The sequence below is a fragment of the Sinohyriopsis cumingii genome, chromosome 8 (assembly GCF_028554795.1).
Source record: "Sinohyriopsis cumingii isolate HCF-2022 chromosome 8, ASM2855479v2, whole genome shotgun sequence".
In the NCBI taxonomy this organism is placed as follows: domain Eukaryota; kingdom Metazoa; phylum Mollusca; class Bivalvia; order Unionida; family Unionidae; genus Sinohyriopsis; species Sinohyriopsis cumingii.
The window spans coordinates 22,624,261-22,637,862 of NC_142968.1; the positions used below are offsets into that span (position 1 = coordinate 22,624,261).

At 35.3% G+C, this 13,602-nt stretch overlaps 1 protein-coding gene across 3 annotated transcripts in view; it reads left to right on the forward strand.

Moving 5' to 3' along the window:
* The window catches only part of LOC149793133 (uncharacterized), an 84,813-nt gene that overhangs the window by 18,108 nt on the left and 53,103 nt on the right, over positions 1-13,602 (forward strand). For all 3 annotated transcript variants that reach the window (XM_089967055.1, XM_089967054.1, XM_089967052.1), the window contains exons 8-10: positions 358-417; positions 3,827-3,881; positions 4,162-4,233. In XM_089967055.1, coding sequence (XP_089823181.1) covers positions 358-417; positions 3,827-3,881; positions 4,162-4,233 — 187 coding nt within the window. The remainder of the gene's footprint in view (positions 1-357; positions 418-3,826; positions 3,882-4,161; positions 4,234-13,602) is intronic.

A 13,602-nucleotide genomic window follows, 5' to 3' on the forward strand; every position in this document is an offset into this window, starting at 1 on the left:
ATCTATCTATCTATCTATCTATCTATCTATCTATCCAATTAGCATGTATATCCTGTTGAAGTCGAATCCGACTGAAAATTGCATAAACCCACATCTGGCGTCGTATGATGCGAGGACAAATCTGGGTCTATGCAGTTGGTCAAACCTAATCAGTAGAACAAACAAAATACCTAAAGCCTGATTTGCCGTCGTGTAATGCGACAACAGATCTAGGTCTATGCAGTTTTTTAGGAGTAATCAGTAGAACAAATAACATACACCTTGATCTGTCGGCGTATGTTTGCAGTTTGACTCGACATGTAGGAGAGTACATACGACAAATGCATTATTTTTATGAATGTCATTTTTCTTTCGCAGAAATGTTATCGGCAGACCGGACAAGACCCAGGCACATATAGCTACGGATGCTGTGATTCCGTATGTTTTGTACACTGTCTTACGTTTTATCACCTTTTATATAGTATTTTAGCCATTTACAATTAATGCTAAGTTTGTATGATATCACGCAAGAATGCCTCAATGCATACATTATTCTTACACTGAGAGAGAGAGAGAGAGAGAGAGAGTATATGAAACATACATACATACATACGCACGCACGCACGCACACACACACATACCTATAATTTGTAACAAATTCGGAGGGGAGAAGAGACATCCCCTTAGCTGACGCACATGAAAACAACACGATTATACTGACATTACAATTGGAATATGTTCTAAGGCAACGCATAGGGTTCAGATACGCCTATTAAACTGTCTTCTTGATTCACTCATTAAACTTAGGGTCGAACTAAGGCATGTAAACAGCTGTCTGAACTAAAAAAGAGGACCAATATTAAGGTTAAATTACACGTTTAGTGGGATTAAAATGTCTATAATTAGGACTTTTCTTGCAATTTAAGATACCAGTAATTATAAGTTTTCTTGCAATTTAACATGTATATAATTATGTTTTCTTGCAATTTAACATGTCTATAATTATGTTTTCTTGCAATTTAACATGTCTATAATTTCGGGTTTTCTTGCAATTTAACACATATACAATTATGAGTTTTCTTGCAATTCATTATATCTGTAATTATCAGTTATCTTGTAATTTAAGATGTTTACAGTTATGCGTTTTCTTGTAATTTAAGATGTCCGTAATTATGAGTTTTTTTGCAATTTAACATGTTTATACTTATGAGTTTTCTTGTAATTTAAGATGTCCTTAATTTAGAGTTTTCTTGCAATTTGAGATGTCAGTAATTATGAGTTTTCTTGCAATCTAAGATGTCTGAAACCCAGTCTTGTATGAAGTTATATTGTAAACACTGTCTGAAGGGATAACATAAAGACGTTTTCATAACCCATTCTTGTGAGATTCACAAATTTCAGAAGCCTTATACAACAAATCATTGACTTGAAACCCAATTAACTCGACAAGATGCATCAAGTTTCATTAACACTTTGTTGCATTTTGCACGGTATCTGTAATTTTGCATTCTGTGTAATTTTCTCAGGCCTAACACATTTGGAAAAGTATTGCAAAAGACAAGATATTGGCCACATTCAATTCCAGATAATACGGGAAACGTGTTCTGTGGTAATTTGAAATAATTGGTACGAAATCGTTTATGGAAATTTCCGGTCCGTATGAAGATTTATATCCCACAAGTCTCTTCCATAGTATGAGATATTCAGAAAATGACAGAGATCCAATTTTACCATGAATGTTATAAACCACAGCAAATGCCCTTCTTGCATGTGATGCCAGATACAGTTTAGCCTTAGAGTATGATGAGTTTAGGAGCAAACAGAAGCCACAAATGTATATATGTTTCCACATATTATATATTTTCTGACATCGATAGTATTACTGCTTGTTGCCTCCGTTTCGAAAAACAATTATTTTGTTTTTGTTAAGATTATTCTTCTGCCATGATTCAGTTCAAAATTCCTCCACAACTGTTATTTGAAGTTGTAGATTTATCACGGTTTCTGAACAGTCAGCGATATAAACATGGTTATGTATACCAGTAGACACGAATATTACAGATCTATATTCCTTTCCTAGTTGTTTTAAATCAGTCCAAAAAAAAATCGGGGAACTAAATACAAACTTATCTGATTCCTATAGAACAAGGGAACTAAACACAAACTTGTCTGATTCCTATATTACAAGGGAACTAAATACAAACTTGTCTGATTCCTATATTACAAGGGAACTAAACACAAACGTGTCTGATTCCTATATTACAAGGGAACTAAATACAAACTTGTCTGATTCCTATATTACAAGGGAACTAAACACAAACTTGTCTGATTCCTATATTACAAGGGAACTAAATACAAACTTGTCTGATTCCTACAGAACAAGGGAACTAAACACAAACTTGTCTGATTCCTATATTACAAGGGAACTAAACACAAACTTGCCTCATTCCTATATTACAAGGGAACTAAACACAAACTTATCTGATTCCTATATTACAAGGGAACTAAATACAAACTTGTCTGATTCCTATATTACAAGGGAACTAAACACAAACTTGTTTGAGTCCTTTATTACAAGGGAACTAAATACAAACTTATCTGATTCCTATAGAACAAGGGAACTAAACACAAACTTATCTGATTCCTATATTACAAGGGAGCTAAACACAAACTTGTCTGATTCCTATATTACAAGGGAACTAAATACAAACTTGTCTGATTCCTATATTACAAGGGAAATAAACACAAACTTGTCTGATTCCTATATTACAAGGGAACTAAACACAAACTTGTCTGATTCCTATATTACAAGGGAACTAAACACAAACTTGTCTGATTCCTATATTACAAGGGAACTAAACACAAACTTGTCTGATTCCTATGTTACAAGGGAACTAAACACAAACTTTGTCTGATTCCTATATTACAAGCTACTTTGTCTACTACTGATTAATTCTAAAAATAGCGCAGACTATTAAGATTTTTTTTATAAAAAAATGCTCCATTACCCTTCTTCACTAAATATTCAATAAGTTCTGAGTAATTACCTAATAAAAGCCTTGGAGAGATAGATAAAAAGATCATAAAATATGTCAGCATGACAATTTAAATAATTTGGTGGCACAAAAAGTTTAAAACATAAACTTTGTTGTCTATGGGAGCGAACCCATTTCGGATACCAGCCTGAGCATCATCGATTATTTCCCTTTTAACTGTGTACGCTCTGAATCTGTGCAAGCTACTGATACATACATTGTTTGGCACATCAATGAATGAATCATGCAGAGAATTGGTGAATACATCGCTTTCATGAGTGAGTGAATCGCTTCGAGAATTGATGAATAACTTGCCTTACACATCAATGAGTAAATTCCATCATCGACGAATACCTTCTTTGCTACTTCCTTTAATGATTGTCTTCGATAATTTAGTGGATCATTTACAGCATCTCTTCATGTATTAAAAACAAATTAAACCTTTTCCCTATGCACGTGAGAAATTCCCAGATTAAAAAAAATTGTTAATACTGGGGTAATTTCTGAAGCATTGTTTTAACACTTCAATCAACATGGTGTCTAGATTTTCTGCTCCCCCAGATCTAAGTTTTTTTAAAAAATATTTGTCATAATTTCTTCCTCATCAGTGAGCCTTATTAGAAAACTATAAACTCTGTCATCAGATGGAAGAGAGTCCTCATTGACTTGGCTAGTCTTCTCTATGTACAGATGTCTCCTAAAGTGACTTTATCACTCTTGACACGAATGTTACTGTCATTTAAGTCTGATATATGTAAATAACGTGCTAGACGTTTAACTTTGACCCTTGTCTGTGCCATTCTTTTTAACAGACATGCAGCGACATCCAATGTTTCAGCACTTGTGAAGGAAATTTTTGCAATGGGGGTAAGTAAGAGCTGATTTACTCTTTGATATGTATAATTTCTATTAAAAGTGTTGATAATATATGATGTAACTGATAATAATGGTGGTTGTTTTGATGCTGCTGCTTATAATGATCTTGGAGTCGATGAGAATACAAAATGAGTACAAAGATAGTTATGACAGCAACAAGGAAATAAATGATAAATTACGCCGGTAAATTGGACAGATATTTGATTCAACCATTTGAGGAGTACATATTATTATTATTATTATTATTATTATTATTATTATTATTATTCAGATCAATCTCAGATGGATTATATCAACATGCTACTATCTTTGGGTCAGACCACAACCGCAGTTCCGGGGACAGGTATGAAACTGTTGTTATTCTTTCTTTCTTTCTTTCTCTGTAGTAGATAACGCACTCATCCTTACTTTAATTTTCTAAATGAAGTTTATTCTAATATCGGCGATGTATTTTAGTTTTCTAAGAGAAAACTATTCTTTACATTAAGCAGTACAGATCCTACGGTAATACCTATACTATGAGTAATTTTTTACAGCTGGTTGTACAATTACAACTGTAATACCAACTATATGAAGAAAAAGAAAACTCTTAACAGTGGGCTGATCGCCCGGTGTCAGGATTGTGACTGGGTGGGGCAAGATGCCTCATGTTTGCGGCATGATGCCCCAGTGTTAGACATTAATATAAACTGTCGCGCTGCAGACGAAAATTGTTAAAGCTACGTATAAAATCCAAATCTCTCTCTCTCTCTCTCTCTCTCACACACACACACACACACACACACACACACACAGAGTTAATAATTGGTAACATAGATTTTACGGTAATGCCAAAAACTATAAGATAGCATGAGGTTCGTAAATAAAATATAAAGGAAATAAATGTATGCACCGAAAAGCCTCATTCATGGAACATCAGTTTTTCATGAATTGCACGTGCCATTTTAGGAGCGAATACTACAGGGACACCTAGGTTGCTATAATATAAATAGGGACTGATCTGATATCGTTGGTAAAAGGCATGTTTTGCCGCAAGCTCTCAAACGCGCGTCCAGGTAAATTGGCTGATAAATAAGTTACTGAGATTGACTTGGGCGATGAAAGGGAATGTAGAACTAATAAAATCCATTTCTATATAATTCTGGTATGTTTAAAGTTCTTTTATGAAATACCAGTTTAGAATATTATAAATATTTGCAGCAGTTGTTTACCGAACTATTTAAAAAACAATGATCAGCAGATATTTAACGTACCGTATATACTCGTGTATAACATGGGTTTACTGCTCGCTTATGCGATGAGCCTAACTGCAAAAAGCACCGTTACCATCTTACCGTTTTTAATTTCAACCATTTGTTCTTTTATATCGCTGGTCGATATAGGACCTTTTATAAGTTTTAAAAGATTATACAAATTACACTTTGTTTGGCGCTAAATAGCCTAAAAGTGCTGATGCGCCGTTAAAAAACAATCAATCAATCAATCAGTCAAGCAAAAAGCACAGACCAAGATCTGCCGTCGCTTAATGAGCCAGCAGGTGTGGGTCTGTGCTGTTTATTAAGAGTAATCAGTAGAACAAAGAATAAAGACACTGTCCTGAAGGCGCATAAGTTTACAGCAGATAGGGATCTTTGTTGCTTGCAGTTTGACTTGACTTACAACCGAGTGTATACGGTTTGTCGGTCAATGGTGTGATTTCAATGCACTGTTTACCGCTTATGCTTAATGTTACCTCGGAAAGTGTTGTTGTTAACATAGTTGATATATTTCTTTCTCGCCGCAGAAGACAGTCTAGTTAAATAATCATATAAGTATGTTATTTTAATCTAGATATATGAATCATGTTATATTAGTTTCGAAATCCAAATATAGATACGCAGGAAAAAATCTCTGTTTCACATTAAATACAGTTTTAACTACCGTTATTTTATATAATAAAGAGCAAAACACAAAAGCAACAGTCGATATATTGTCACAAGTGTTGATTCAGACAACACCTTGTACACAAGACTATTATATAATTGTCAAAGATTAAAATCACGCTCAGCATAATTACCATGAATATTGTTTAAATTCAGAGTTAGTTCCGATTTCTTCGTGAATTATTTTGTTGTGATGCGTACCAACTGATAATGATGCCAGAAAATCCAGATTTTAGATTTACCAACAAAGGCAGTGATTCTATTTACATACCAATATCTGTGTTTTTAAAATAATAATCACGATATTATAGTTGTATTTTGCTTCTCAAGGTCAGCGTACTCAACCCAATTTGACTTCCAAAACTTTGGGAATAAAAGTAAAATGGCCAATGCTCGACAATAGTGCTATCGTCAATGACAATACTTTTATAATTATTTAAATTAATTTTATAATCATCTACATTAATTTTATATCTATTGACCTCAATTGTGTAACAATTGTCAATAATTTTATAATCATTGACAATACGGTTATAATCATTCATATTAGTTTTTTAATATTTCACATTATTTTATAATCATTAACATTAATTTTATAACTATTGACATTACATTGTATAACCATTGTCATTAATTTTATAACTATTGACATTACATTGTATAACCATTGTCATTAATTTTATAACTATTGACATTACATTGTATAACCATTGTCAATAATTTTATAATCATTGACAATAAGATTATAATCGTACATAGCAGTTGCATTAATTTTATAATGATTAACATTAGTTTAGTATCAATATATGCTTTATCTGCAAAACCAAACTCATTAATAGTTATGTAGCTTGAGGCTACGTTATTCATAGACATATCGAATGTGTCATCCATTCTGTCACCAGCTTGTGTCAGTGTTATTTCAATTACTGATATCGACACCAGCCATATAAGGTGGCAGAGCCTTGACCGGGTGCTGAATCAGCCAGATTTGTAACGTCTTTCTGTATTCATCTTGACATTTCTTTTGCTTAGTAAACCGTTAGAAGTTGTGACATTTACAGGGTTCTTATCATCTTCGTATGTTTGTATCTATTTTTATTTATTTCCGAGTTTGAATGCAAAATTCTTTCCAGAAATAATATTGGAGCATATATGTTGATACCATTCGTTAAAGTTGTTTATGATGTATCTTTTCAGTATATCACCTTTTTATTTTAAAGAAATTTCAACTAATTTAATAATTGTTCATCAGGTTTAAAAAAAAGAAGAAATTCGTTGTTATTGAAGCCTGTTATTAGAGTTTTGACATAAATATCAACATTTCATATACTCTTAAAACTGCGTAGTTTCCACTATTAGGTTGTCTTAATTTTACAATCGTATGACGTCGTTTCCACTATCAGGTTGTCCTAATTTTACAATCGTATGACGTCGTTTCCACTATCAGGTTGTGCTAATTTTACAATCGTATGACGTCGTTTCCACTATCAGGTTGTCCTAATTTTACAATCGTATGACGTCGTTTCCACTATCAGGTTGTGCTAATTTTACAATCGTATGACGTCGTTTCCACTATCAAGCTGTGTAATTTTACAATCGTATGACGTCGTTTCCACTATCAGGTTGTGCTAATTTTACAATCGTATGACGTCGTTTCCACTATCAGGTTGTCCTAATTTTACAATCGTATGACGTCGTTTCCACTATCAGGTTGTGCTAATTTTACAATCGTATGACGTCGTTTCCACTATCAAGCTGTGTAATTTTACAATCGTATGACGTCGTTTCCACTATCAGGTTGTGCTAATTTTACAATCGTATGACGTCGTTTCCACTATCAGGTTGTCCTAAATTTACAATCATAGTGAGATTTTATAACATTTCTGTGCATCCAGAAATGTAAATCTGTACCACGGTGAACATATTGATCCAATTAATTTTTAATAACTACAATTAATTTTTAATAATTACAACTTTCTTTCTTGCTGCATGTTTAGATATTAGTACCATTAATGAGCGTAATTTGAATAGGAATTTTAAAGATACGAAATAACTTTTGGAATAGATCAATAGACTTAAGCATTTTCTTTCTTGGAAACTCAGTTCGGATAAGCGATACAACTTTGTAATACATATTTAATAAATGTGCCTAATGTTTTATTATCAATGTAATATTTATGATAAACACGTTTGTAATATTTTTTAATAACATATACGTTCTTTAGTATAACTATGACGAGATGCAGTTCATGCAAACATTACCAGCATTACCAACATTACCAAAATTACCAGTATTACCAACATTACCAACATTACCAGCATCAAATAATTATATAGAAGGTTTTCGGCAACATTGTGCTTCGAAATCAACATCCTGATCTTTTTCAGAACCATCACTAACAGAACCAAAATAACAAATATTTTTTTCTGGTTGAAGCATTTCCTCAATAATAAATATTTCACATTGCTTTATTATGTAACTCCTTAAATAATTTTCACACACACACACACACACACACACACACACACACTACTACTACTACTACTAAGATCATGGAAAGTTCCAGCTGCAAAGAGCTCTTCGAGATTACTAACAAGCTAATGTCAAGGAACAAATCAACACCACTTTCAACTACATTCTCTCCAGTCGACCTTCCGGACATGTTTACAGATTTCTTCCGTGACAAAGTACAAACCATTAGAGATAAGCTTGACACCACAATTTCAATTGACTCGTTGTCACCATACACTTGGGATACAGAATTTGAGCGGCAACCATTAGCAGCATTTGAACCTGTCTCTATGGATTTCATACGTACAATCCTGATGAAGAGTGCACCAAAGTCATGTGAACTTGATCCAATTCCAACATCACTGCTGCTTGAGTGCTTAGATCGAGTATTGCCTTCACTAACTGATGTTATTAATACATCTCTCTCATCCGGGGAATTCCCATCATTTTTCAAAACTGCCATTGTAAAGCCTCTGCTGAAGAAACCAACACTAGACCATAACGATTTAAAGAACTACCGCCCAGTTTCTAATCTCCCATTCATATCAAAAGTCTTAGAAAAGGTTGTTCTATCCCAGCTTGTATCTCATCTAAATTCAAACAGTCTTTTTAGCAATTTACAATCTGCATATGACCCTTGCCACAGTACTGAAACTACTCTTCTAAAAGTAGTTGATGACATTTTCTCTGCGTTGGATAGCGGAAAGATAACAGTCCTCACCCTCCTTGATTTGTCTGCAGCATTTGACACAATAGACCATGATATATTACGTCACCGTCTCCAGCATGTATTTGGCATTCATGATACAGCCTTACTGTGGTTCAAGTCCTACTTGGTCAACAGGACAAAAATTGTATCTGCAAATGGAATACACTTCAGCCCAGTTGATCTGTGATGTGGTGTTCCATAGGGGTCTGTTCTTGGACCTGTTCTCTTCATTCTGTACACTCATTCGCTCTCATGTGTCATAGATCATCATCCAGTGTCTCACCAATTGTACGCTGATGACACCCAAATATACAAATCTAGCCACCCAACTGAAGTTGATGCTACCATCCAAGGTGTAGAGAGGTACATTTCTGATGTGAAATCATATATGACATGTAACAAGCTGCAGATGAATGATGATAAAACTGAGGCCATTCTGATCACAACATAAAGACTCTCATTCACATCCTTTACCTCAAACAATAAATATCAGCAACGCCAACATTAAATTCACACAATCAGTACGAAACCTAGGTGTTACTCTGGACAGTACTCTCACATTGCACCAACATGTCATGAACATATGCAAGGCTGCATATCTTGAGCTGAGACGCATCAGCTCAATTCGCAAATATCTTTCAGTGGATGCCACTAAAACACTTGTGTGTTCATTAGTACTTTCAAGACTGGACTATTGTAACTCAAGTCTGCCTGGTTCATCTCAATATCTATTCCAGAAACTTCAAAAAGTTCAAAACACAGCAGCTCGGATCATACTTACAGTACCACGATCAGAGCACACCTCACCGCCGCTCTGTACCCTACACTGGCTATCCTTGCGATCCAGAATCAAAAACAAAATTTGTTCTCTGTGCTACGCTTCACTGTCGGACTCTAGTCCAACACACCTATCCGACCTCACCCATGTGTACACACCAGCAAGATACTTACGCTCCTCTTCTTACAATCGTATACTCATTATTCCCACTATGAAAACAAAGTCATATGGACAGCGTTCGTTTGCATACCAGGGCCCATCAACGTGGAATGAATTGCCCACTGAACTTAGACACAAAGACACAGTGATCACATTCATGAGGGCTCTCAAAACTCACTTATTTCGACTGCAAGAACGAACTTAAAGACCTAATAATGTTTCCTACCTTAAATATTCTCAGCATGTTTTTGTTTTTAATGTTTTCTAATTTCATGTTGTTTTTGTAATCATATCATTATATTCTTTTTATCTAATGTTGTCTAATGTTGTAAAGCGCTTAGAGCTTCTAAAGATTAGGCGCTATACAAAGTCCTCATTATATATTGCGAAGTTCTAAGTGACTCACTGTTATGCGTTGGGGTGGGATGCTCCCAGTATTTATTTGAATTACTGAGGAATTCCCACCCTGGCTCGTTTTTGTAGGAAGTGAAATTAGTGATAGAGAGAGGTAAAGCTCCGAGCCCCCAGTCAGCAATACCGACAATTAAATTATTAAGAACACAAGGGTGCAATCCAAAAGAATAACAATTTAATACAAGTTAAACGATATTAATTTCTCAACCAATCTACTTCCTCTCGACCATGTGACAACCTATTTCATCACGTGATTTTAGTGTGAGATGGCTTTCCCCCGTACTTTGTTTCTATGCATCTGTGTTTACTACGCCAATTGCTTTCCTTCTTCCGGCGTTCTCCGATTCTTCCTGTCCTCTTCCCCTTTTGTCTTGTTTTCTCCTCCTCCTTTCTTTCTCTCTTTCTCCTTCAACGAGGCTTGTTCTCCGCCTACTTCTATGCTGTCTCTCTGAGACTCGGGACTTGACTACTCTGTCCCCAAAAGCTTCCTTTACGAAGCTTTCTGTCCTTAGAATGTACTAAGAGTTTTCCCGCCAAATCACGAGTGGCTCCCTCGGAGTGAATTATATTCTGCTTTAGCAGTACGACGGCTTACAAATCACTAATTCGTTATCAGTCCGAATGACTATTAAGTTCTGGTTCGAATTGATGGCCCCACCCTTCTTCAGTTCTGATTGGATATCAATTCTACCCCCAGTCGGTCCAGTTTACAGACGAGCCTCAGGCCATCTGTCAAAGCGGGGAGATTTACAATAGCGTTGAGGGTCATTTGTTCTCAGAACAAAGCTTCTAACATCTATATGCTAGTGTTAACACATAACGAGGCGGCTTTTGTACAAACAAAAATCGCCATAACAGTGCAGGGTCGACATACTCATTGCGCTAACCCATTCTTTTTTTCCTGACTTACGTAATCGCAGGCAGGCAAACGTGACATATATATATATATATATATATATATATATATATATATATATATATATATATATATATATATATATAGGTGGGTGTGTATTTATGTATGTATGTTTTGAGCAACTGGTACAATAAAGAACGGGGCCCCGAGTGGCCGAGTGGTCTAAAGCGCTCTCCGTTACGGATCACTGCCATCTCACCTCTGTCTGCGCCGGTTCGAGTCTCGGATTCAGCCAGTGTGGGTATGTGAGAAAGCTTGCCGGTAGCTTCTCGTGGATCGGTGGTTCTTTCCAGGGTTTTCCCCGGGTTCTTCCTCCACCGTTAATACTGGTCGCCATGTATCGTGTGCTGAAAAATGGCGTTAAACCCCACAACAACAGCAACAACAACAACAACAATAAAGAACAGAAGATAATTGAAAGATGGTTGGTTTGAAGTTGAAATTTAAGGATAGAGGTTAAGGTAGGAAATTAGGCAAAAGATAAATTTGAAGAAGATATTCCCTGATCGTTTGCCAAAGTCCATCGAAAAGGTTAGGAAAACAGCAAGAAGAAATGGTTTGAAAAAAGAAAGATCAGTAAATCAAAATTTATAAGAAAAACAAGACCTTATAGAACTGTATTTGAAAGAAATTTGTATTAATGTCAATAGTTTGGATGTATTATTTTCGTTTATACCCCATATAGTACTCTATTGAATGTACGACCCAATATATTAATTTGTTTACCAGTAAATAAGATGAATCAAATACCATCAGCCACAATGCATGTAAAATCACAAGACAACAAATAAGTAGATTTGAATGATGAAGGGTAACGTATTACTTATCAATAAAAAAACAAGAACAAGTGAAATATCCGAAATATGTGTAACACGTTAGTGAGAACTACCCGTTATTAGGAAAGACACTTTATTGGGGGATCAATATTCGGATATGTGTTTATCGCATTACATGTGTTTGTTTCATGCGGAATGTTTTATCAAGTAAATTGCCACCAATATTGTTAAACCATTAGCTTCCAACATTGGTTCTCTCATACGCATGAGGGGGTACACAAATTCAAATCGAGACACAAGCAAAAACTCGGTGATGATGGAATTATTTCGAGTAATTTTGAGTATAGAGTGGTCAAATCTATTCTAAATCAAGGTTTTTCTATTTTATCCGATATTATACCTATTGTAAAAGCGATTGCTCCAAAGATGGTAGCAACATTAGGAAATATACATCAACTTTAGATTTGTCAGCAGCCCCAGGAGAAGACCACAGTGCACCATTGAAAGCAACTCAAGGTTTTGGTTTATCTGAATGAAGATTTCAAATTTAAAAAAAAATACAATTCGGTTGTATACGGTGATATAATATGAATTCGAAATAAAATAAAATAAATAAGTAAATAAATAAATAAATACAATAATTGTGCAAAAAACAGCCTCTCGCTACAAGACTTTATAAAAACCGGCTGCAAGGCTCAGATAATATTATGTTGCAAAACAACAATAACAACAACGCAAACCAAACGAACTAAGAATGCAAACACCAAAGGCGATGGTGTCTGTATAAAATTCGTACGGACACAGTTAAAGAAACTAGGTGGGCTCCTTCCTGTGTTACTTAAACATGCGTTGGTGCCAGGTTCTCTTCTAAGCAGGTCTTTTGGTAAACCATTTAGGGGGTAAAGACAGAACCGTTTTAAGGAATATGCACGCAAGGCACGTGCCTAGGGCCCCACGCAGCAGGGGCTCCCGCGGAGGCCCAAAAAACAAAATTTTGGTGTCGGTTTTGGTATCGGTGCAGAAAGTGACCAAATTGTTGCTTTCGGTGTAGTCTCGGTTTCGGCCGAAGGTTAAATTGCATCTTTCGGCAGACTCCTATGTATGTCTGGATATTATGACTAACAGTAACCTGTAGACACAAGACTTTTATGTATGTCTGCATATGATGACAGACAGTAACCTGTAGACACAAGACTTTTATGTATGTCTGGATATAATGACAGACAGTAACCTGTAGACACAAGACTCCTATGTATGTCTGGATATAATGACTGACAGTAACCTGTAGACACAAGACTCCTATGTATGTCTGGATATTATGACTGACAGTAACCTGTAGACACAAGACTCCTATGTATGTCTGGATATAATGACTGACAGTAACCTGTAGACACAAGACTCCTATGTATGTCTGGATATAATGACTGACAGTAACCTGTAGACACAAGACTCCTATGTATGTCTGGATATTATGACTGACAGTAACCTGTAGACACAAGACTTTTATGCAGATTCAGATTGTAATT